The 27,422-nt window shown below is 42.0% G+C and overlaps 1 protein-coding gene across 2 annotated transcripts in view; it reads right to left on the reverse strand.

The window, feature by feature from the left end:
• The window catches only part of LOC147724708 (CMP-N-acetylneuraminate-beta-galactosamide-alpha-2,3-sialyltransferase 1-like), a 237,309-nt gene that overhangs the window by 4,083 nt on the left and 205,804 nt on the right, over nt 1-27,422 (reverse strand). For both annotated transcript variants that reach the window (XM_086966251.1, XM_086966252.1), the window contains exons 5-6: nt 11,328-11,373; nt 4,101-4,220 (exon numbers count right to left, since the gene is read on the reverse strand). In XM_086966251.1, coding sequence (XP_086822377.1) covers nt 4,101-4,220; nt 11,328-11,373 — 166 coding nt within the window. The remainder of the gene's footprint in view (nt 1-4,100; nt 4,221-11,327; nt 11,374-27,422) is intronic.

Here is a 27,422-nt window from a genome sequence, read left to right on the forward strand (position 1 = left end):
CTTTATTCTTATTTATTTATTGTTCCTCTGTGTGTAACTGCAAAATCAACTTTCTAAATCAGCTCTCATTCCATTCTGCTCTAACACCTACGTCACAGCTCTAGGGAGACCATCAGGAGGCAAACTGTTCCATCATTGCTAACTCACAAGACACTAGAGCCTCCTTGACTTGTGAATTCCTGCATTTGTTAGTCTTGATTGTTAGCGAGCCTTTCAGCCCTATACCAACCTTTTGACTGAGCAGGCCCGACTGCCTCTACTCAGTACATGCCTGTGGTTTACCCATCTTTCTCTCCTGGGTAGACTCAGAATTCACTCTGGGTGTTAATCATCACTGGCCCTAAACACAACTTTTTAGAGATAGTATATTATGTCGTCCTGTATCCACTGCATGCCATAGAGTTGCTCGTCTGTTGATTGCTGATGGAGCCAGTTCAGGGCTCATGCAATCTGCTTAAGCCAGTGTATGCCGTAGGACGCTCCTCTCTTTCCTGAGTGGACCGCCTTTTACTCTAGATGGCTGTAACCAGTGTACCAAGCAAACACAATAAGATGATGGATGGAGTGCTGAAACCTTTCAACCACTCACCTCCAGTCAAGAGATCTGGGTTTAATCCATTATTTTCACACTTCGCCACCCCAGTTTGGACCAAGCCATATGCAAACCAGTTTTCGCCCTGCTCCTCATGAGAACAGTCCAGCCCAAACTGCCAGGTCAGGTCCTACATGGACTGGAAACAAGCATCCTAGGACCAGTTTCGGGGTATCACCACTCATGGGTATACCCTTGGCCACTTGAGGCAAACATAGCAAACACAACAAACCTTCTGCTTATCATTATTTTATGCTGACCCAATAGTACCTTTTTAAAGCATCTACATACAGCTGAAGATTAGTGCCTAGCTCTAATCAAACAATTGTTTCATTTAAATACAGGTCCTCATTTAAAGGCAGCCAATTTACTTGGGCTGTCGGCCAGCCTGCCCATCAAATCTTTACTTGGCCACCAAGCAGATGGCTTATTCTTGTCAAATGTGTTCCCACTGACATGATTTGAGTATCTTTGGGAAAAAGTTCCAGTACTGGACTTTCCATCATGCCATGTTTGAATGATGTTTTGGCTTGCATTTTTCAGTTTTTTTGGTGTGGGAGGAATTAATGATAAGTCTTCCTGATGAGCAGGGAGTTTTTTTTAGTGCATGGAGATATTGCTAATTTTCTCCTGCACGATAGCTCCATGTTGCGATCCTGGGAAAGGAAAAAGATATGTCACCTTAAATACGGAGGCCCTTCGGGCACCTTGTGAGCAGGGTGTATTGCAGCATATATGGTGATTCCTATAGAGGAACAAGCTGTGGTTCTGCAGGCGAAATCACGGCACCTACTCCCCCATGAAATGAGGCTGAGGATCCAAGAGGCAAGCGAATGGATCATCTGCTGTTTGATGGCAGATGTCCTGTTACCGCCAACCTCCATTATTTTTAATAGATTTTTTTCCAAACTTTTTTATTGCTTTTATGTTTTTTGTCAACACCCACATTTTGCACTCTTTCATTGGTTTCCTGACATACAGTTGTTACATCGTTATTTGTGTTACATACATTATGTATCTGACTTGTGCTCCTGCTAGCTTCCGTAATACTGTTACCACCAACCTTAAGACCTTTAATGTTGGTGGTCTTAGCCATTTTATATTTTTGGTAAAGAATGTGAACAGCTACATATGTACAATATATGTGAGTGAGATTTACAACCATAAATACATGGAATTCCAGAGAGAGAAAGGATTTGAAACCAAAAGCTGTGAGCTTAATGTACTACTCAGAGTCTTCGATTGAAGGTGTTTGCATTTTCACAATCTTATGCATAGACATTGGAATTTTATAAGGAGCATGATTTTTGTACTGTTGTTAGGATTATTCCTTGGATAAATGAGCATTAAAACTATGCATCAGAGATCATGAAATAAGTCTTGATACATTTGGAAAACCAGCACAGAAATTGCATATCACCCACTTTACCATGCAGTAAATTGCTCTAAATGTAACTGTAACAGCATGAATGAACATCAGATCTATACAGTGATGTCTTCCAAATAATAGGGCATCCAGGCACTGAAGAACACAAAGCAAGGAGAAAAGTAAGGACACTTTGAGCAAAAGAAAGAATATGTTTTCAGGAGTTTGCCAAAAGACGAGTGATTTTCCAGATAGTTCATTGATGGAGGAAGACTATTCTATCTACTTGCAAAGACATGGCCTCATGATCATGCACGTTTGATTTTTGCCAAGCCAACCGATTGGTCTTCGTTGAGTGCCACCATAAAAAGTAAACAGCCCTCCCTGTTTCACCAAACTTGCACTTCACCAAGTAAGGAAAATGCATGTAGCAAACTCTCCACTACAAGGGAAGGATCAGATTCAGATTTATAATAACTGCATGAGAAAAGGACCTACAGGGACCCACAACCTAGCAGCAAACTATGTACATTAGGCTGAAAAGAGTATTATCTCTACAATATTATTAGTCACTTTTTCAAACTATACTTTTGATCTGGTGACCACGGTATTTCCTGTCTGATTTCTAATAAACTTAACTTCAGCCTTTCAATTGACGAAAATGTCTTCAATACTTTTCCCTATGGAAAGAAGAATCTAATGTGGTCTAGAACCTCATGTAATAATCATGGTTCTAGCTATCACAAATCTTTAGGATGGATCTCAAGAAAGTGACAGCCTATCAGTGCCAGAGATTACACAGAGATCTCCCAATTAGAGCTCTGTCTGCTGATGATCATAGTTTGTCAGCATCATTGAAAGTCCTCAATGTTCACAACGATTGAACCTTCTCAGACCTGGACCAAAAGCTTAGAAACCCACATCTTCCAGGCATGAAGGCTTTTCATTATCACCTTGCTGTTTAAGAACTTAAGTCCAGTTTTCTCAGATTAGTTCACTGTAGGAGCCACCTGCACACTCAAACACCCAGCCTCTGTGTCAGTTTCTCGGTCGCTCACTCAATAAATGGCATGACTGGACTGCTTATCAATATTTTGGAGAAGTAGCTAGTAGGTCAGATCTATGAACGGTTCCCACAGCTAGCTGCATATTTACAAAGACATTGACCACAGAAACGTCACTTTTACTGAAGTTCTGGTAGCGAAATGCCCCACTCCATATTTACAAAGTGGCGTTAAGTCACTTTTTGTGGCTTAATGCCGCTTTTAATATGGTACCCTTTCAAATAAAATAAAATAAACACAGGTGTCTACTTAAAAGAGGTGAGCAATGGGTGTTTCTGTGGGCATTCCACCACACCACCCATTGATTTATTTTTTTACGCTGACCCAGATTTACAAGGATCTGTAAATCTGAGGCAGTACCAAAAAATTAACAACCATACAAAAGCAGGCTTTAGAATAGCAAAATGAGGAGAAATACAATGATATCTCCCTGTTTTTACTTTTTTATGTGGTCTGCAGTCTGCAGCACACACAGAATGTGCAAAACACCATGATTGATTATTTAAGTGCAGGAAAGTGCCCCTTTATACACATAAACTATCACTAAATATTGACAATTTGCCACTTCTATGTGTGCTCCAGAATTCAGCCTACATAGAAGTAACAAATCACCATTATTAATTGTTTATGTGCTTTTCCTGCATATAAACGTAATTCTATACAATGCAGGCACCCTTGCACTATGCTGCAAGGATGCCTCAGTTGGCACTAGGCAGCTAATTTTAGCACCAGTGCTAGGAAAAACACAGGGGTGCACCATAATGTTGTAAATATGGGGGGTCCAAGTATTTTGGAAATGTTGAAGTACAGCGCTGCCAAATTTGACGCAGCACCGCACTCCGCCATTTCATTGTACATATGACCCTTAATTTGCAATAATTTCTAAAGGTGTGTTCTCTGGAGGCAACCTTTCTATTTTCACACCGCATCTAAAAGCTACTTTCCTTGTTGTGCGCACTATGTGAATTTATTACAAGGTCATATTGCAAACTATGCCTTGTTTTAATCACTGCTTACACATACTGTTTCCGCACATTTAATGTAATGTAATTTGGCCGAAGAATTCACGAAATTGTACCTGATCACAAACATGGAGTGCAAATACTATGCACATAATTCCGGTGGAGGGATACCGGCCATGTTTTTCCATCCAGTTGAAGTAAACGTAGTTCATGAATGCGGGATTATAGATTAATATCTGCAAAAAAAGAAACATAAATCTATAATGAAATATAAATATATATTACAGAGTTACATTTTAGGTCACCTTACCTTAAAAGAAACACAGACATTGTATGTGATTGGGTCTATATAGCTAAAATGATGACTGTGGAGGCAGAACTGTTTTGTGGTACCAAACTGTGTGATTTCTGAGGTTGTGGAGAATAATGAACTAAGCTAACAATCAGGTTGAACTTGTTGTAGCACAACATATTTAATAACCTCCTGTGACCATACATCTTCGGAAGCCTTAAGCCAGACCGCGGTATCCACAGCTGGCGAAAAACTAATTTGAATAAATCCTTAGGTGGCGTTGAAATCGACGAGAACTCCTTATTAAATAAATTGGGGTCTTTCATGAGATCTATCTTTGCCCCCCTGGAAGCAAGACTTAAAGGTATCGAAAAACATCTAGTTAAGCTAGAGCAGGAGGTGAAGGACAGCAAAGTTAGCGGGAAACCTAAAAGTGATGCTCTGAGCATATCTAAGGTAACTGTGGTGCCTGTTGATCACACCACTTTACAACAATCAAATACAACGAAGCAATCTTGCTCAAACCGTACAAATGTTCAGGGAGCCTTAAGTGCCCCAGCCTTGTCACAAACCCCTTGTATTTCGGGCAAGGCATCTGCACCATATGAAAAAATACCGACAGACGGTGCAGGGGAAACATTAGATGAAGCACACAGGCGGGCACGTCCTATTAACCTACCCCCCGAATCGAACCCGTATGTGGGAGTGTTAATGGGTGTGCCTGAATTGAATAATACCGGTCCTGAGCCATTTACTTGCCTAAAAAATAAAGTTATACACTGGCTCAATGCTAATAGACCGCTACCACCACATGTAAGAAGTAAAATAATGATGGTGCGTAGGCTACCATGGTTGGGTCATACACCGAAAACATGTGCAGGGGATTGTGTATTGGTCAATTTCAGAGACCCCCACACGGTGGAGTACATTTGCTCCTGGGATAACTATAATTATAACCAAGAGCTAGGAGCAACGATTGAAACCAGACCACTTTCTTTCTTTTTTCCTCCACCGAATCAACCAGATAACACAGGAACATGGACACTTGTAGCGCACCACCGTTTGAAAAGGGTGGGAAGCTATAGACATGTTCCTCCATATGTCCAAAATTATTTGCCCTTACAAAATAGGTTTAGCACTCTAGAAATGGTCGATTGACATAAAATGGACTCATTTAACACCACTACCGGGAACACGGGGTGGCGCACCGACAAACATCCAGAGGCCCCCTTGCAATTGATCCATAACAACCTGGAGTGCCCCTTGAGTGGTAACAGCCCACCTCCCACAGTAGCTGATTTGGCACTAAGGAACAATGCCTTGAGCAAAGAATTTACTAAGGGGGTTTCAGAAGACCTGGTTGAAAACCTAACAGTACCCCACACTCCACCACACATAAGACTGGAAGGCGCTTGCATCCAACCCCTCCCTGCTCAGGAGGTAGGAGAGAGGGGAAAGTTCTTATCTTTCTTATCCTGGAAAATTGTTAGTTTATCGAACAAGCTAAATGACCCATCCTTTATGTCTTTTGTAAAGGAATTTTCTATTGTCTGCCTACAGGAGACCTGGGAGAGGGGGGCAGTTCATTTAAATGGATATCGCACTTTCCATTTTCCTGCTGATTTGTCGACAAGGGGCAGAAATAAAGGGGGTTTGTGCATTTACATCTCGAACACCTCAAACGCAACGGTGGGAAAATTCACGGTGGTTTCAAAATATTACCAAATGTTGGAGCTCACTGTGGAGGGAAATGAGACTCTTAATGTTGTACATTTTTATAATAATATCCCCAAATGTGAAATGCCCGGTGTCTTTGAGGGTCTTTTAAATGCAATGCAGAAATCTAGCAGGGATTGTTTTCAGGAAATCGCATTCTATGGGTGGGGGATTTTAATTGTTCCTTGTGTCCAAATGCTTATACTAGTAGGTGTGGCTTAGTTAACATTAAAGGAGTACCCTGTACTCATTTTTCACATACACCAGTTGGTAATCTTGTAAATAACCTGCTGTTTGAAATGGACCTGGGTTTCGGAATCGAACTATGTATGCCACTGGTCAATTTCAAACCTACTTATAATGGCAGGGGGTGCAATTCGATAATAGATTTTGTTATGGCTTCAAATAGACTTTCTCAAAATCTGGCCAACTTCAGGTCGGGGGAAATCGCAATCAGCGACCATTATCCCAATAGTTTCTCGCTAAAACTTAAGAAGTACAATAACGTTAAGGAGGTACTGGTAAACAATTTGTACTGCTACAGGTTAAACTTAGCGAAAAGAAATGGCTATGCCATAAAATGGGGTAAAATTGAGCCTATACTCTTCCTAGAGAAATTAATAACATGTACGTTTGAGGACTTCATGGTTTGTCTCTCAGAACCATGTAATCTGGAGGCCGTTATGCCGGCTTTCATTAATATTACGGAGGAGATTAAACAATCCTTGACGGGATCGGAAAGGAAACAACTGGGAGATAAAGTTGAGGGATGGTTCAACTCGGAATGTAGCAAAGGGCACGCAACCCTAAAAACAGCACTTAAAAGAGTTCCCAAAAGCAGCGCTGAGATACAAAATGCTAGGAGGCTTTACTATGCCGCTATAAAGAAAAGAAAAAAGGACATAAAGTAGGAGGCATGGGACACCTTATATGAAGCTGCCCTCCGTAAGGATTCTATCAGCTTCTGGAAGGCGGTGAATGCCCCTTTCTTCGCAGATAGGAAAGTAGACAGCATAGAATTGGCAATAGAGGAATCTACTTGGGTTAATTATTTTACTGGACTATATAACAAGGATTACTTATTAGGGAACACACAGGTGGAGTCAGCGGGTGATGAGGACAATAGCAAATCGGACCTACTTCCGCTGGAAGTTAACTTTGAACTACGTGAGGTCGAAGTGGCTATATTAGAGAGTTCGGGGGGGAAAGGCTGCGGGCCCCGATGGGGTACCCGTGGATATTTTGAAATCAAATCCTAAATTATGGGCTCCCCTCCTGACCAATGTTCTAAATTGCTGCAATAAAACAGGGTTCAATCCAACATAGCAAGAAGCAATTGTAATCCCCATTTTTAAAAAGGGGGGTCGCAATGACCCAAAATGTTATAGGCCCATTTCATTTCTAGATTCATTGATGAAGGTGGCCGGTAGGGTCATTTTAAACAGACTCCAGATGTGGGCGGAAGATATGGGCGTTCTTTCAAAATATCAGTATGGATTTAAAGAGGGGCTAGGCACTGTAGAACAAGGCCTAAACCTAGCTGTTATTATTGGTAAATATGTGGTGGCAAAGGGAGATAAATTATTCCTGACTTTCGTGGACATAAGCTCTGCTTTCGACTGCGTAAGCCATGAAATATTATGGGACACACTTCTTCAGTTAGGCATAGACATGGGTCTTTTAAATTTTATTAAGGAATTATATCGGGGCGGGTGCAAAGGTCCGCTTTGGCAGTAAGGGTGAGTGCACTTCCAAATTTCCCATAAAAAAGGAGTCCGTCATGGAGGCATACTTGCACCCTTTTTATTTAATTTATATATTAATAGTTTTGCGTCTCATTTAATAGAAAATAGGCAGGACTACCCACAAATAAAGGGAAGGTCAGCACCAATTCTGCTGTACGCGGATGACGCGGTCATCATGGCACGGACTCAATTGGGGCTCCAGAGATCTCTCAATTCCTTCGCAGATTACATGAGTGCGAGAGGCCTAAAAATCAATATTAGTAAAACTGTCTTGCTCAAAAAGAGTAATGTCAAGTTTAACATTTTTTTGTCTGGTTCTAAAATTGACTCCACTAAAACATTTTCCTATCTAGGGATACATTTTGATCATAAAGGGACCTGGGATACAGCAGCGAATACGAGAAAACTAGCATTCTCCCGTGCTATTGGTGCTGTGCGTAATTTAGCAATTAAGCTTGGGGGTCGACCGATGAAAATCCTGCTGGACATCTATAAGGCTAAGTGCTTGTCCACGGTGATCTATGGAGCCGGGATTTGGGGGATCACGAACACTATGTTATGTTATGTTATGTTAATGGGGGTTGCTTATATAGGGCACAGCTACTCCAAGGAGTGTCCCGGCGCTTTCTGAGATACAGAAGTGTGAAAACGCTTTCCTCCGCTATTTATTGGCAGTTCCTAAGTCTACTTCAACTTTTGTTTGCCATAAAGAGCTGGGCATTGCCTATATATCAGATCTTATTAAGGTGAGCCCAATTCTGTTATGGCATAAGGTATGGGTTTCTAAGGAGACAGAATTGAAAAGGGACACCATTCGGGATTGTATGAACCTTCAGGGCAGCGCACAAATAGAGTGGTTCAAATATGTAAAACACTTTTTTAACAGATATTGGCCACCAGGAATTTTTCGACAACCAGTCATGTATTTCTGTAATCTCTAGGAAAAAGTTGAAGGAAATCTGTCTTACCCACCTGGAAATACTAGATGGCAGTTGGACGGCAAGAAGCCTTCGGTAATGCGAAATCAACTAATCCTGGATGGCCCCGGCCTACCGAAATACTTAATGCTCACACCAAGCAGTTTTACGCGGATGTTGTTAACCCGCTTCAGGGGCGGGAGTTTTTACAGACTAACGACCTTCCCTGAGGTGAACATCTGGTCAAAGTCATTGATCCCGTGCCCCTGTAATGATGTATCCCAACAATCAATGTTACATTGCATTTTGCTTTGTACATTTTATAGCTGGATTAGGAGAAAATACTTATTTGTATTATTCAAGAAGTGGGGCTTGAGACAATGCAGACCTACTTTATTAAGACTACAAATGCTAGAGGATGAGTTCCCTATATATGCTGTTTCTATGTTTTTAAAAAGTGGAGTTGAGATTCAGGTTGACAATGAATTGAATCTTAACTTTATATCTGGAAGTAACTAATTTTCGTTTACGCAATTTGTTTTTATAGAGGATATGATGATGACCAAATGTAAAAATGAAATGTTTTAAATGTATTTCTTGTGTGCTTTTATGGGTTCTTAAACTGAAACCGAATAAAGCTACTTTTTGACTTTGAATAACCTCCTGTGTCCTTCAGTCTCAAGAGGAATTTTGTATGTTTAGCCCAAGGGAAGGATACAAATTACTCTGATAATTTTTTTTATTTGGATATGCTACTATCTATGGTGCCGGCTCTCATGATCTTGTAAAGTAATTTCATTCGCTGTCTACTGCTGAAACACAGGAGGGTCAGTGCATAGGCAGTGCAAAGTGTTTTTTGTAAGTTAACAGTATTGAACAGAAAAATAAACAGCCCTGCTGAGGTGTTGCAGGTAATGGGTATCGTTATATACAAATAAATACAGTTCCATTGTAGCAGAAGAGAACAAAATACTTTGCACTGTTCGAAAGTTCAAAAAGAATACAAAAAGCAGATGACAGTTTAAATGAGGTTTCCCAGTACTATATGAAATTAAATACTAAAGAGATGTAGGTTCAAATGCGAAATTATTAAGCAACACACACACTGATGGCCCCTTATCCCGCTACCAGCATTTGTACTCAAATATGCAAGTTCTGAAGTCAAATTAATAATTTAACCAAGCAAATTTGTTAGTAAATGAGTTTGCTTCGTTTTGTAATTTCTATTAGTTTTTAGTTTTTAAGGCAGATGTTTTTCTATGGCCAAAATTTTCTGAGATATACATTTTCGAGTCTTTATTTTTGCAGTCGTTATTTTAGAGGTCTGTGGTTTCTCATGGAAATGCTTTTGTCATCAACAGTAAGACAAAATGATTACCTATAGGTGTTTTTGATATCACATCATTTTGAACATAAACATTGCATAAGGCAATCATAACTGTATATTGGCCACTACACTACACGAGCTGAAATAATTAGGAATAGATAATGAGGTAGGAGTAGAGTTGAGGAGATGAGAACATGTAACTCTTAAATGTTTACATGTTAGAAGAGGCCTCTGGGTTTTGAAAGATTCTTTTATACACTCATGTGCCATATACCGTGGGCTGAATGCTGTATTTGTCCTCTTTTGTTATGCAGTGTATTCCACACTTAACACAATTGCTAGTGTATACACACTGAACATTTGTAAATTGCACTGGTTATTTGTTCTGCTTCGACCGATCTCTATAATATGGAATGTTCTTGCTTCTATCTAATGTCATTTGTATTGAAAATTCAGAGATTTGCAAAACTGTGTTAAAAAGTACATGTATCAAGAAAAGAAATGTGTATTTGAATTAGTAAAAAGTGTATTTGTATATGTGATGTATAATAAACGGGCTTGAGTTAAAGAAGACATTAAAAAGAAACATGAAGGAAGACTGCATCTAGTAATTGTAGTAGAATACTTTTTTTCAGTAACCATGAACCATCAAAGTGTACATACAATAATACAATAAAATATGCCTAAAAAATAAATAAGTTAAAAAATAGGATTGCTCATGCTCAAGTCGGTTTAAGATATTTTCCTTAACTATTTAACTATAAAATCTCAAGGAGCACACATTTAATTCCTCCAAATGATCGATTGATAAAGAATTAATTGAAGAACTGAATACACATAATGTGATTGTCAATGGGAATAAAAACCTCCGCCAAATTGTAAAAACATTATAAATATGCAAATATATAATTCAGTGAGTGTGATTGTAAAAAATGTGTATACAGTGTGTTTCAACGTGTTATCTTCTTTAGAATTTTACTACGCCTATGCCAAACAGCTTGCAAACATTTGCTGACAGCAAAACTACTAGCCGGTGTTGGGTCCCTTTTTAAAATTCTATGGGCCACTAAATATCTTGACAAGCCCAAGGACTGACATATTGGTTAAATCCATTCACGACGTGGCCCAAGGTATGCTGAACAAAAAAACAATATGTGCATCTATAGTACCTTGAGAAATGTTTGTTCTCTAGAAATAAAATCATGTACTAATTTATACTTAATAAGGATAATCAAATAATCGATTAGAAAAGCAAAATGGCATGATGCTATGTGTTTGAGAAATTGGTTTAGTAAAAGTAATAAGAAATGGTCATCACTCCCCAATATACATTCATGTAGAAATACCTTGTCTTTGCTAACGTTGATTTTACGTGGAACTCTAGCATACGTGCTGTAAAAAACAAAGAAGGCTTATTAAATTTCTTATATACAATACAAACATCTAACAGCTCTACTCCAATATAAAAAATCAACGTCACCCATATTATATACAGACTACAAATTTAAACTGCAAAGATATTTGTCTGTTTCTACCACCACCAAGTTTAATTTAGACTCATGCTGTTGATAAAACACCTCCACTGCTTATAGAAGAGAAGTTTAGACTTCAGTTGGCCATAAAAGAACTAGTGTTCCTCCTAAAATGTATAGAACCACTGTAGGAAATTGGTTATTGGTTCAAGGGTGTGAAACCCTATTCATGCAATAACCACAATCCTTGTCAAAGTGAACGACAAAAGTCACTAAGTTACCATGTGTGTAAACCTCTGGGGCTAGATGTAGGTAAAATAGATTTACCAATTTTTAATTACCAAATTTTACCTATTCGGTAATTAAAAATCGGTAAATCGAAGCTGTGGACATGTAGGTATTCCAGATGTGCTGGAATACCGAATAAGAAGTATTCGCTATTTACCGATTCGGTAAATACCGAATCGGTAATGCCCATTCATTCCTATGGGCTTTGAAATACCGATTTTCACAAGGGTGCAGGGGGTGTCACTTTGACACCCGCTGGCACCCCCAAAACAGGCTCGGGTGCCATGTGGCAGGCATACATGCCCTAAGGGCAGGTCTGCCTGTCACATGGCATAGGTGTGCATGCACACATGTGCATGCACACAGGAATCGGTATTTTACCATCAAATTGGATTTGATGGTAAAATACCGATTCTGTAAGGCCTCTGGGACTCAGAAGAGTCCCACCTACATCTGGGAGCCTCATATTCGGTAAATTTAACCTCAGGTATCTAATGGCACAAGCGGGGGCAATGTCAAAAGACTGACCAGGATGGAGTGTGGTATGGATACACAAGGTGGTTTGGCCTGGTCTCGACTTACCTTTGAAATTCTGTGAAAAATTCTAGAGGAACGTAGAGTTCACCGGGGCAAGGCAGCAAGTGGTGTCTGAGGAGGAGTTGTAGTTGCCAGGGAGTGCTGGACAAGGCTTGGGGAAAAATAGCACCCTGCGAGAGGTGCTGGGTTCTCAGGCTGAGAAGTGCATCATAATCAATGGGGAGACTATCATCGTAGAGCCTAGTGAAGATTTTTACCTTTGGACTTAAGACAACTTTTTGGGAAAAAGGGCTCGACAAGGCTGGATACCATTGCTCAGAGGTCCAGCTGAACAGGATTTGCTGCTGGGGAGATGCCCCTTGGAGGGATTGGACTTTAATAATCTGACTTTGATTGTTTACACTAACACTTGAAAACCAATTGCAGTTTTTAACTATTTTATGGAAATTGTGTAATTATTTTAAAAATGTATTTTTATGTAATGTGTGACTTTCATGGATTTTTTGCAATCCGAATAAAGTATTCTTGAATTGAATTGAATTGGCGGGATTGGCAGGCAGGTAGGTCCTGGTTTTCTGTCAGTTCCAACGCCCCTTTTTAGTGAAAATGTTTCTAAGTGCCAACTTTTATGATTAATCAGGAGCAGCACCTTCAACACCAAAACCAAGAGTCCAGGGCTCCATGGGCAACACTTGAGGGGATCATGACTCTCTATATCCCTGTAGCGCACACAAGAGGACAGTCACAAAGTCCTGGAAGTCACTCTGGCAGGTCTGGGTTCAAGCTGCAAGGTGGACCTCAAGCAGTAGGACTTTCCTCTGAGGTACAAGGCAGACCTCAAGAAGCAAGGTACTCCTCTGGTAGCAGGAGGGCAGGCCCCAAGCAGCAAGGCAGTCCTCTGAAGTACTGGGCATTCTTTCTAGTGTCCTCCACAGGTCCAAAAGTATAGTGATGAGTGGTTCAGGAGGTCAAATATGTATACCGGGTGCCAGCCTTTGAATTGGGGGAACGTTCTAGGCTACCCCCACATCTGGTTATGCAAAGCTCTGCCAAGGATCAAGTCTGGGGTTACAAAAGGCTCGTGTCAAGTTACTATGTGTGTGCTGCAGGCAAGTCCTGTGTAATGTAAGTGAGGCGGAGTACAGCTCCACCCCACCCATCCAGGCAGGATGGCCCAACCTGCCAACACCTAGTGCCCCTTTGTTTTACTGTCTAGGGGATTACAAAAATATAATTCTTTGTAAGGTGTGTGGCTATAGCGTTACCACCTCTTTTAAGACAATGACATTTAAAAAATAACCCAATTAGAGCTAGGCAAGAGTGCACATATAGGAGGATGCAAGTAAATCCAACAATTTCCTTGATCACTATGATTACATTTTATGTGTTTTCAGTGCCACCCAGTCAAGTATGCTGTTATATAAATGTTGCACTGAGGCAAACTGCTACCAACAGAATATGATGACACATATAACACTGAAAATAGTGTTCTACGCCCTAGGTGAAAATACAATAACACAAAGGTAGGACATTCCCTTTCTGTATGAATCGTATTTTTCCACACACAGTGAAGAACAGGGATCCTTCTACCAGTATATGGCTAAAGGAGGGCAGAAACATGTGAGCAGATTGTTAGGATGCCCTGGACATTGTCGTCGGAAGCATCCACTGGCTATACAATACAGTATTTTTAATCATACCTAAGTTACCCCCAATAAAGGATACCCCTGTGGTTTACCTTAAGGTATTTTTAAAGCACCTCAAAGTGGCATTTTCAGATTTGTTACTTAAAAATATGACTACACCACTACGGAGGATTTTAAATTACAATTACCTTAAGACCAAACATGACATTTGTATTTGTTCTTGATGAGATAAGGTAACTCAATGTAATCATAAGGGAGAGGTAGGCCTCATAGTAGTGAAAACTAATTTGGGAGTTTTCAGTACCAGGACATGTAAAACTTAAAAAGACTTCCTAACTTTTGAATATAATGCACACTACCCTATAGGCTGTATAAAGAATTCCATTGGGGTGGGGATGGGGTATGGTAATAAGTATTAAAAAGGGAGGTTTTGAGCTGGAAAAAGGTTTATATAGGCAGGTCGAAGTGGCAGTTTTAACAAGCATTGGAAATGCAATATGTCTCGCATTAGAAAAGTTGGAGCTATTTCTTTTTGTAAATGACAATTTTTTTATGTGTTAGTCTTGAAAATAGCAAAATTAATAGCTTTGTCATTTACAATGCCAATACTTTTAACTTTTTCAAATGTGACACCTATAGCATTTGTAATGCCACATGTTTTGTATGTACGTGACTTACATGTTTTCATATAACAAATACAAATGGCTTTTAATTTTTTTTAAATAATTAATATTTAAATAAAAGTTCTTGTAATTCATAATAGCAATAGCTTAAACTATTGTAAATAACTTTTGTGAAGAATATGTTCAGTGTATTTTATTGTGACGAAAATGCAGCCACGTCAAAACATGCAAACAAGTCCCCTAAAAAAACAAGGATGGAGGGGAAACAGTGGCATAGGAGTAAAGTGCGGATGAAAAAGAACATACAAAAACGAGACAAAGAGACAGGAAGTGCAGGTACGCAAGGTCACGGGTAAGTCACACTCATGCCACAGTAAATTAGGCACAACTACATCAGGGCGTCCTTGTTTATCAGCGCATCCCTGTTACTGGCCAGGCACAGACGGAAAGGGATGAAAGGAGTACCATTAGGACAATCGGCTGGCATCAGCTCTCTCCAGGGAAAGACGAAGTCGAGTAATAGTCAGAGGCCGGATTACTTACAGCAGGCAGCCGCAGGCAGGAGGGAGTAGGGCAACAGGTGCGGCAGGGAGAGTGGGAGAAGGAGCAGGGGGACAGAGAGGGAAAGAACAGGAGAGCTGCACATGGGAGGGAAGGCAGAGCAGGGATGAGCAAGCAGGGACAGGGGAGAGTAAGAAAGGGGGATTAGAAAGGGACGGGGGTGTCCAGGGGCAGGGAGAGCAAGTAAGGACAAGAAAGAGCAAGCAAAGACGGGAAGGCATACAGAGGCGGGAGAGTAAGTCGAGGCATTGAAGAACACAAACCAGTGAACTGTAAGGGCAGGGATTCCAAGTAGGGACAGGGAGTGCAAAAGGGACAGGTGGGGGTGGGTGGAAAGAGGGGACGTGCACACAGCGACAGTGAAGCAAGCAGGACAGAGAACCAGGGAGAGACAGAGGAGGGTCATCGAAAGCAAGGAACGACAGAGAAGGGCCAGAGAAAGCAAACAACAGGACAGAGAATCAGGGACAGGGCAAGGCATCTGGGGAAAGCACGGAATGCAAGCAGGGATAAAGGATCATCAGAGAAGGCAAAAAGGGGCAGAAGAGTGTTGGAGGAAGCAAGCAAGAGCAGGGCAACGAATCTGGGGCAAGCAGGGGCAGGTGAAACAAGCAGGGTCAGAGAAAGTCACCCAAAAAGGGGACATATTAGGTTTACAGAAATCAAGCAAGTGGGGCGGAGGGTCAGAGAAAGCAAACAGTGACAGGGCTAACAATTAGAGGCTGGGCAAGGAATCAGGGGCAAGCAGGAACAGAAGAGAGGCAAAGAAAGCAATAAGGGAAAAGAAGAGTGCTGTTTAGAAGGGTTCCGTGGCCTTCTCCGCTCTCCGGGGGTGGAGGAGAGGAACATAGAAAGTTTAAAATCTATTGGATATAGTACCTAGTGCACTGGAAATCAATCGCTGCAGGTGCGCCACGCTCAAACATGAAGCGCGGTTCCAGTGTACATAAACGTTATGTGCGCAGTGCAATGCGTGGGGCCTCTGATGACGCGTTGTAGCAATTTTTGAGTGAGGTGCGATAATCCAAGGAGAGGCGAGAAGCAGCTTCCGTGCACCGGCTGTGAGTTTGTGCACCTTTAAGAAATGCGCTTTCTAAAGTCAGCCCTCCCGCCTCTCTCTAACAAGGCATTCACGACACAGAGAGAGCATTATCGAAGTGAAACTGTTCCTGTGGGAGGGTGGGGGTGGGAGGAAGAGGCTTTGTTTTCACAGTAAAGCAAACAGTGGTCATGGGTGAGCGTTGCTCGTGTGTAAAGTGCTGCGGCCGACCATGAAGCGGGTAGGAAACCAAATATAATTGTGTTTGTGGTGCCTACATGTCCATCAAAGTAAAATGTAAGCAGTGCCATGCGCTGCGGTGATAAGAGGGCGGAAAGGACGGCCACAGAAAAAAAAAACATGAGAGAAGGCCTGGCGGCCGTCAAAGTAAAATTTAAGCAGTGCCATGCGCTCCGTGGGAGGTGGGAGTAGGAGAGTAGGAGAGTGGTGAAGGCGGGGAGCGGAGCCTTTGAAGAGACAAATGATGACGGGGAGGAGAAATGCATGAGGACAGCGCAGGCTCTCGAAAAGAGAAGACGAAAGCCTTTGATGCAGCAGGGGGTGGAGCGTTGCCTTTCAAGTGAAGCTGCTGGCGGCAGATGGCTGGCTTTGATGTGCACACGCTTTATGTAAAGGCGCTTGCGCATTGAGCTTGTTTTTCACAGGCACTGGATGAAATCGCCAGTTTGGTTAACCTCCGGATAAGCCCCTATATTGTCGCAGGCTCAATGCGCAAGCGCATTGACAGGCGAGACCTAAAAATGCACTATGGGCTGCAATGGCAGGCCTCAGACATGTTTTAAAGGGCTTCTCAAGTGGATGGCGCAAGGAGTGCTGCAGGCTCGCTAGTGGCATTTAATTTACAGGTCTTGCATACATGTAGTAATATATAGTAGGGACTTATAAGTAATTAGATTTGGCAATTGGGTGTAGCTAATTTTACTAGGTTTGAGGAGGAGAGCACAAGTCCTTTAGCACCAGTCAGCCGTGGTAAAGTTCACAGAGTCCTCATCCCAACAACAACGAAATTCAGAGAACAGGAGGGGTGTTGGCAAAAGGTTGGGGGTTGATCCTATAGAGAGGGCCAAATCCAACAATCACTCGTACCATGAATAAGCTCAGCAAGGTTGTACGAGTTTTTAACTTCATTGACAACTAACGAAAATATTACTTACCTGTAACACAACTTGCAGCCCACTGTAAAGTAGATCGCAAAAAAATTGAAAAAATCTCTGTATTCCATGCATGTAATGAAGGGGTGCACAAGAAAATTAACCAAAAAAAACACATCAACCTTGCTCATATTAATCAAATTGAAAATCAATATTAAAAACACGTAGGACAATGTATGTAGAGTTCACACACTTTTAAATAAGAGATCGTCCCTCATGAAGACCGAATGATTTACGGGTGAAGATCCAGTGATTCAATGGCAATAAGTGGATTTGGCATTGACAAATAAAAAGCTATAGTTTACACTTTAATTCTAAACCATCAGTTGCCATTTACAGGTCTAGCTCCTGAGAATGGTCTCACATACTACAGAAAATAGAGGACGAAATCTCGGCGCCAACTCCACTTCTTGCTATTGAATCACTGAATTTTCACCCGTAAATCATTCAGTCGTGACAGTCACAAATTTAAAAGAGGGTTGACTCTACATACTTTGACCTATGTGTTTTTTAAAATGATTTTCAATTTGATTCATGTGGACAAGGTTAAGGTGTGTTTTGGATTCTTTTTATTGTGCACCCTTTCCTTACAGGTTTGGAATATAGATATTTTTTCTCAATTTAAATATTGTGTACACCTGTTTTATTTTAATTGATGAGTTGATGTATGTTTACATCCGTGGTTTAATTCTATCTGTCAATATTTGGACAGGGGATTTATATTCAGGATTATGAAAACTGAGAAATGATTCCCTTGTTAGATTTTTTTATAAAAAGCGCAGAATCTCAGAATGTTCAGAAACATGCAGAAGGATTCTAACATATCTATAATTACCTAAGGAAAGCAAACAATAGACATGTTTGTCACTGTATGCTAAAAAACGAAGCAGAAGAAAGAAAAGCAAATGTTTTTTTTTCTTCTTTAAACTGTTGCATTAATTGTGCTCTGTGACCTGACCGGCCTTTCTTCTGGTTGCTGCCTGTAGCAGTAGCATTGTGATGTCAGAACTCAACTGTTATTACAATTGAATTCTGACATCTTTTCTTAATAATCAGTGATGATTCAGTGCCTCAGAATTTGCTGATAATAAAGAAATTAGAGACATGTTTTTATACAGGGATTGAAGAATCCCATCTGTTATGCTATTATTGTGCACTTGCTACATGTACATTGTACCTAGGATTCTTAAGTCCTGAACTGCAACTGCTGCATGGTTGGGGCGATATAAAGAGTGCATACCATAATACTCCTGTTAACGGCACTGGCCATTAATTGTTCGCTGGTTCTGACAGTCCGCCACTTGGTGGCGCTGTCTCTTTCATGTTGAGATGAGCACAACAACAAGTCAATATACATTGAAAATGAATAATAATGCTAGCCTCTCATGCCATTATTATAGCTTTATGTGGCCTGAAATAGTCTGAATAGTCACAGGATTGCGATGGTTAGGTGTTATGCTAGTACTGCCACTGGCAGCGCTGGCAGGGTATGGGGGGTGGAGGGTGCAGTGTACTTCGGAGAATGGCCCTGGCTCATAGTCTTTTTACAATTAAGCACTGAGTCTTGTGCCAAAGATACTGACATGGAGACACGGAATTATGTTACTGCTTACCTTTTTGTTGTTGCAGGGAGAACTGACTTGCAGCAATGAATGGAAATATTTGTACCTATGTAATGTGGCCTGTGGTACGTTTTGCATCTGCATACTTGTTTGGTAACAATATGCTATAGCAGTTCCTTTGTGGCACTGCATGTGTATAATTGTAGCTTGTGTTGTGAGGCGTTTGGGGTTACAAATGAGGGAGACACGTCGTACTTTTCAAGTATTTCTTTATTTACGAGAGCGCCGGGGGCAAGCTACTGCTCTGGCTACTTGCTGGGCTGCAATCCGTAAGATGGCCGCCCCGTGCTCCTAGAGTCTTCCGTCACGTGGTGACGGAAACACTAGAGCACAACACTACATATCTCCCCCCTTTAACAACACTACGAAGAATCACAACTTATTGGGTAAAAACTAGGATAGTTCAGTTCAAACGGTGATTAGGTATTCATGTCGAACTCTCAATATTTTTTGGGTAGTACCACGGTCCTGCCTGTGCGGGTCTGCCTCGCCCAGTTGCCTCCCCTCGTGTCTCTACTGCCACTATGTGGGGCAGCGTTGGTTGTTTCCTCTGGTTGATACCTGGTGGTGTTCGCCTCTTCTGTGTTGATGTCTTCTGTGCGACCACTAGGTGCTTCTGTGTCTCTGTAATTTTCCTCTTCCTCCAGGCTCCCATTATTACTCCCTTCCAGTGGGGTCTCTTCTGTCTTCGCCCATCTCATCACCTTGTTGCACCTTGACATTCTTTCCAGGGACCCTATTTTCCCATCACTCAATAAGGCTGACCTGGTGTACATTTCTTTGACCTGCAGTGGCGTGCTGTACTTGCTGTCACCTTTCTTTCACAACTGAGCGAGCTTCACTCTGACCCATTCCCCCTTTACAAGCATTGCATCTTTGACATTGTGCCTCTTGTTGTAGTGGTCTGTGTAGATCTTTGGCGCCTTTCCCTAATTGCTGCGCACTACCGCCAGAGACCATTTGCTTTGTACTGTGCATCGTTTCCACACCACTTTGTCTCTGGTGAATGGGTCCCGACCCCTCAATATTTTGAGTGGGCTGTACCCTGCCTTAGTGGGAGTGATACGGTAGGCCCTAACGTGCACTTGAGTTCCTTCTTTCAATTCTTTCCTACGTTGATGGCTGCCTGAATTAACACCATGATGACCCTGTTAAATCTTTCGCTAAGGCCATACCCTGCTGGATGGTATATCAGGGTGTGTTTGATCTGTATTCCGTGCCTTCCCAAGAATGCATTCCATTTCTCAGACGTGAATTGGGGTCCATTGTCACACGTTATGACTCGTGGAATCCCTTCTCTCAGGAATGTGGATGTAAGGAAGGCCAGTACTGCATCGGTGTCCACGGTCTCACAGCGCCACGACGCCTCAGGGCAGCAGTGCGCTTTACGAGACACATACATTACATTACATTACATATCTCAACTTCCGGCCACTTGGAGTACCCGTTGACAAGCACAATGGCGTACACAGTTTACATCCAATATGCGACACAATATGTTCACTGACAATTCTTCCCATGGACTGGCTGGATTCGAGAACTTCCCTAACGGGGGCCGCATCGTGGTCTGTGTCTTGTCAGCATTGCTGCACTGTTTACATTCTCCGACATGCCTCTCCACTTGGCTGTCCAGTGACGGCCACCAGTATGCTTGTTTGGCTCTCTGTTTTGTTTTCACTATTTCCATGTGTCCTTCATGCAAAATGGGGAGTAACTGGTTTACCAGTCATCCTGGGGGCACCACTTTGTCTCCTCTGAGCACAAACGTCTCATTGTCTCCTACTGACAGCTCTTCATGAACTTCATAGGATTTCCTCTGTTCAGTGTTTAAGTGTTTCTTTTCCGGGCCACCCCACGATTATGAACTGTTTGATTGTTGTGAGGCTTGTGTCCTCCTCGTATGCCATCTTCCACTCTTGTGCACTTATGACCGCTTCTTGGTCTTCCATGAACGCAATGGTGTAATCATCTTCTGCCGTTGGCACCGGTATGTTCTCCATTGCTGCTGCCCTGCTGAGGAAATCGGCTACTTTGTTCTTAGAGCTTGAAATGCATTGGACCTTGTACACATAATCCAGTAGCCACAAGGTAATTTTTGCTATGCGCGGCGTGGCCGTTGCATGTCCACTTGACGTGAGTACCTTCGCAAGCAGCTTGTAATCCGTCCAGAGCAGGAATCTGGAGCCCCACAAGAATTGGCGGAATCTTTCCATTGCCCAGATTGCTGCTAGCATCTCTTTCTCCACCACACTGAATTTTTCTTCCTTTGAAGGACCGGGACGCAAAGCTGACCGTCGTCATTTCACCTTCTGCGAACTGCTGCATCAGGACTGCTCTCAGCCCTCTGTCACTGGCGTCCGTGGTGAGAATAGACAACGCCCGTTGGTCAAAGTTGTGTAGGGGCAGGGCCTCGCATATGTCTTCTTTGATTTGCTTGAATTCCTCCTGTGTTGTCTCCGACCAAGTGAAAGCGGTTTTCTCCTTTAGTAACTGACGCAAGTTGTGTGTTTTGGTGGTCATATGAGGCACAAACTTGCTATAGAATTCTGCCATTCCAAGGAGGAACCGAACATCATCCTTATTCCTGGGGGTAGGTGCATCCTTTATAGCCCCCGCATTAGCCTGTTTTGGTGCAATGCCTTAGTCACTAATTTCATGTCTCAGGTACATGACCAATGACACTCCAAACCTGCACTTGTCCCATTCTGAGGTGAGGCCGTTCTGCTTTAGTATGCGTAGCACTGTGGAGAGCTTGGCGTCATGGCCTGCTTTGGTTCTGATCTGGAATGCGGCACTTCCCTCAGGAGTGTCGTCCCTTCGACGCACTCTTAAATGAATTAGTTCATGTTTTTAGTCCAATAAAAGTAATTTTGGATGTTTCAATTGCTTTTATTTTCTTGAGTTCTTTTGATAAGTTTTATTCCTTCATAATACGTTTCCAAAAAATATTCATTACAATTGTGCCCAATGCATTTCGGGCGTTAGCCCTTCATCAGGGGTCTTGAAAGTCCTGCAAAATAATACAAGAGCATGTGGTTCCGTATATCAAGTATTTACATTACAGTTAATTTAACATGTTGTTTACTCATGCATGTGAAATTAGGGCGGATTACGGAAGACGGTATCGGAAAAACGGTAACAAATGTAAAAGAAAATTGCCCATGAGGTAAACGATTCGTGACAAGTTGGTGGGTGAATTGGTCAATGCATCGGTAGTGACGCGGTCGTAAAACATTTAAAAGAACCGGGTGTCCGTGATTTATATTGTGAATTCACGCGTTGGGTAAAGTGATAAGTAATTGCATACGTGCCGGTCGTGTTCTGTGTTAGTGAATTGCCGCTTAACGGAGAATGTGCAACATGCAATGTGAGCTGGCGTAAACTTTAATTCTGACCTGTGATGTACGGGCTCTCCGTACGTTATGTGGAGCTGTATGGAAAAAGGAAGCAATGTTAAAGAAAGCGTCCTGCGCAATAGTTTGTAGAACTTGCTGTGCAATGACGAGCGATATCTCGGAGCTTACCGTTAAGCGTGTGAAGATTGGCGGGTGTCTCGAACTCTGTCGGGGTCAGTGGAAAGTGATTGCGGAGGTGCTGATGTATGTGTGTACTGGATTGGTGCCATGATGATCACATGTTTACCAGCGGTAGTAACAAGGAGCGTGATTTGTGTAACGGATGTCTCAAAGCGTCAACAGTGATAGGTGGTAGCTAAGCGACGGTTGTGCTTGATTACTTCCGCGTAAATGTTGAGGGTGAACATGTCTATGAACCCGGTGTTGGTGTGTGTAGTTACTTGTTCACGAAAAGAAAATGTATAGAAAGTATAAACAATTTAAGTAACAATTTAAAATAACAGGTGCATATTAGGTTTAGACTTTAGCATTACGGTACTGTGCAATCACAAATTGTTGTAAACAAGAATTCTTGGAACTTAGAAATGTTAAAGGTAACAACTGTATTCTAAGCGTTCATTGAGTCCCTTGGGTTGTACCGTGCATAAACGGTCTATCCAATGTAGTTCACGTCTGAGTAGGTGTTGGATTCCATGCCGCCGCTTGTACTCTGCTGCCGCGTCGTGGTTTGGCTGTGGCGTGTCTCCCTCCCCAGCCTCATCGCCAATTTGTTGTGAGGCATTTGAGGCTACAAATGAGGGAGCACGTCATACTTTTCAAGTATTTATTTATTTGTGAGAGCGCCGGGGGCAAGCTACTGCTCTGGCTATCTGCTGGGCTGCAATCCGTAAGATGGCCGCCCCACGCTCCTAGCGTCTTCCGTCACGTGGTGAAGGAAACACTAGAGTGCAACACTACAGCTTGTTACCAGGTTCATTGTGACATAATGCATTGTTGCTTTGGCACGCCCTATGAGGTGGCTTATATTGAGTAACCAGGGAGGGCATGTCTTTATCCACTGGTATTAGTGACTTTGTTGGCCCAGCTTAGAATTAAAATAGTGGAATGGAAAAGCTTTAGTTCGATCCTTATATTAGTTGAAATCTTCCTTTTGGACAGGCTTTTTATGTAGGGTGACCAAACATCACGGATTTCCCCGGGCAGTCCTGGTTTCCTGAGGACTGTTCAACCGCTTTTTCTATTTTTAAATACATGTCCCGGTTTTTGGAATGTGGAATATTTCTTCTAACCCGGCTTTTGGTGACTAAATTAGAGAAACATGTGTACACTTTAACCCTGTGGGCAACGACACTGTCAGAACTTTAACTCCCACAAAGCAAGTTTCTTGTTTGGCATCAACCTGTGATAAAGGTGACCACAGTAAAGTTGTGTTTTGTGGAGCATCACAAATTGAAGGTGCGTGTGTTTTGTGTTGCCTCGTCATTGTGAAGGTGTGATTTTTGGAGCATCGCACAGTAAAGGTGCGCGTGTTTTGTGGTGCCTCGCCACAGTGAATGTGTGTGCATTTTGTGGTGCCTCGCCACAGCAGAGGCGAGTTTTTTGCAGAGCCACTCACCCCGTGAGGTTTTTATTAATACAGGCTGTGTTGATAACCGGAAGTTTATATATTCACCAAATCTAGTGTTACATGGAAAGGGCCACTGGGTGAGGGTAGAGCACTGTTAAATGTGAACTTGGTGCAGGAGGAAATGAAGAGTGCTGCGCTCGCTCTGCAGGGTTCACGATGCCGATCAATCACGGTTTATTTAGTTCGATATGATGGCATAACCATGCAGTAATTAAGTATTTGTGCACGTTATCTGTGAGTAGAAAAACTCTGCCCATATCTTTACAAATTCTATTTGCCTTTTTCTGCAGTTCGGAATGAAAAAAAAGCTATTGGATACTTTTTTGTAAACCCGATAAAAAATGCATAAAATACATTTGTTAAAGTAATATGCCCTGAGCAGGTGAACCCTGTATGTAGAATCGGTGCACATAGATCTAGAATAAAAAAATGAGCCTATGACAGTCAGGCCACTACAGCTGGATATGTGATCGAATATTGCACACTTTGATTCGTTTAATCCAAGTTGCAGCAGTGCACAGTTTCCTACTTTAAATTCCTGTGCAACTTAGAATAGCTTAACTTGGTCTGCAATTTTGTGATGCAGCTGATTTCCATTCTGGTATCTTCAATGTGGATTTAGTAGCAAGCATTGGCAAAGACAATCAGTCTCGTGTTTGACAGGTGCTAGCCGTCCGTTTGGGTTTAGTGTGTTGCTGATGCTGAACAGCATTGACAAAAAAAAAAAAAAAGATTGTTACCCCAATGCTGAACAGCATTGGTAAAAAAAGCTAAAGTGGCAGTCACACAATATGATGATGTATATGTGTTTTATTTAATTTTAATTAATTTATTTATGCGTTTTTATATAGCGCGGAATTTTACCCAAAGGCTTCAGAGCGCTTCACAAAAGGAACAGAAAATTACAAATGAACAAATTACAAAAGCAGACGATAAGTTACATGAGGTAAAAGTGTGCATGTGTCATCTCGCATGCACACATATACATCATGACGTCGCTGTAGCCATTTGTTTTTATTTTTTAATGAATTGTTCCAAGATTGAGGACGCCCGTCTTGGAGCAGTAAATGGAAAACAATGTTAAAAGTGTGCAAAAGTGTATTGGAGCGGAAGGAGCAGCTCAGCAGCAAAATGCAGCTCTGGACCATTCTAAAAAAAAAGAAGAAGAATGCATTTAAGAAAAGAAAGGAAAATAGGGTGAGGAGGGGTGTTGAAGGAACAGGGGCAGGTGCAGCTCAAAATCATAACCAGTGGGGATCAAGAGGTAGCGGGGACAGGAGTGGGTGAAACAAAGTGGCTGCAGGATGAGTGGTGGAGGAGCAACACGGCTAGTGCTGGAGACGGGGGATGTGAAGGATGAAGAGGCATATGGGAGAGAGTGCAAGACAATACATGCACTCCTATCGAATGCTAAAGGATAAAGCAAAGAAAGCAGTTCCCTGATGTCTGCCCAGGGTGTCATCCACTCAAAAGGATGGAAAAGAAGCCATGCTCCAGAAGTGAGATAAAGATAAGAAGGGAGGTCTCCTTATAGACAGCAAGCAAATGAGAAAGATAAGAAAAACAACTCATAAAACGCAATGGGCAAGCCCAAAGTTCGCCTAAGGATTTGGTGTTGTGGACAATAGGTCTTATGGCAACAAACAGCAAAGCTTTAGAAGGCAAGATCTAAAAATATTACACTTTTTTACTCTATAAAACCTGGAAGACAATATGTGCGGCCTGCACTTCTACGCTCACATATATTTTCAGGAAGTAGCAGTTCAGAACTCAACTATTAATGCAGGAAGTATGCCCAGCATGTGCTCAGCAACACAAGCTGTAAACACCCAGCACTGCCACCAAAAATGCAAGTCCGTTGGAATCAACTTTTCATTGGGAATTTGGGATTGATCATTTGGTACTATAATACTCCCTAGAAAAGACAATCATTTGCAATGCAATAGGTCTCGGATTAGGAAAGCTTGAGCTATTGCTATTGTAAATGACAGTTTTTTTATTTATGTTTTGTTTTTGAAAATAGCGAAATTAATAGCTTTGTCATTTACAATGCCAATATTTATAACTCTCGCATATGTGACACCTATAGCATTTGTGATGATGTGTTATATTTACGTGACTTACATGTATTGATATTACAAATAGAAATGGCTTTTAATTTTTTTAAATAATTATTACTTACATAAAAGTTATTGTAATGTGCTATGTTTTGTTATGCTATGCTGGTGAGGGTGTGGGAGGGTGAGTGAGGGTGAGTGAGGGTGTGTGAGGGTGTGTGAGGGGGTGAGGGTGAGGGGGTATGAGGGTGTGTGAGGGTGAGGGCGTGTGAGGGTGGGAGGGTTGTGAGGGGGTGAGGGTCAGTGAGGGTGTGTGAGGTTGAGGGGGTGTGAGGGTGAGGGGTGTGAGGGTGAGAGGGTTCTGAGGACGGAGTTCTTCTAAATTGTGTGTGTTCCATAAGGGGCTGTATGGATGTGTATATATAGAACCTGCTGGTTCTCATTGTGGATATTGAGAGGGCATTCCTCCTTTTTTGTAGACCTCTTTTCTGAACAGAATATAGTAAAGAGGTGTGATATTCAAGTGAGTGCTAGGGAAACCAAATCACCCCTCCAGACGCAACCCGCCAACCACCTCCCACAAGTATCAGTCTAGCTCTGGGGCCACCATCCTCCTGAGTGGGATGGGGAAAGAAGAGAAGAAGACCCAAGAAGGCCATTGTCATGGGCAGAGCTCCCGCTCTTCTTTCTTCCGGCCAGCACAAGCATACTTCATAACCTGCTGCCGCTTCTTGCAAATTGTTGTCTGCCCGAACAGATCCACCGGGTCCGATGTCTTATTTTTGTTTTGAAGGAATGGAAATGACTATCAAAATGAACTCTGCCATACTCAACGTTGTCTTATCGGCCACATATGACTTTGAGGCATCTTGCGTGGATTTTGAAGCTGGTTTGAGGTGGAAGGTTAGCAGTTACTGCTGGTTCCAGATAGGTCTACCCCAGCGTACTCACATTACGCAGTTCTTATGGTGGGAGGAGTGTGGTCAGGTGCTCTGCAGTAGGGACTCTTATTTGAAGCTGTGACGATTAGGGCTGAGATGAGTTTTGTCTTTGCCACAGTGTTTTGAAACTGTAAAACTTTCTACATTTTAAATGTATACCTAGTCCGATGTGTCTGGCAGAGATAAACTTGCAAAAAATCAATACCACCTTACTCTCTCCGAAGGGCGTAGTCAGCTTTTTTTTCACACGTAGTGTACCCACTCGTGCAACCTACAACTTGTTCTCCCTACAAAGAACATGCAAATCATTGAGAGCAATTTATTGTCCAGCTCAGATGTCTTCTTTTACTACAAACTCCTGGCAAGTTGAAAGTGCTCCATGTTTTTCTGTAACTGTATGAAGTATTTCAGTTATACATAAAGTGCTACAATAACCTTGGATTTGAGAGCGCTATATAAAAACATTCAATAAAATGCTAGTCCCTGTGCAGGGTTGACCG

This window comes from Lissotriton vulgaris, chromosome 4_1 (assembly GCF_964263255.1).
Source record: "Lissotriton vulgaris chromosome 4_1, aLisVul1.2, whole genome shotgun sequence".
Lineage (NCBI taxonomy): Eukaryota > Metazoa > Chordata > Amphibia > Caudata > Salamandridae > Lissotriton > Lissotriton vulgaris.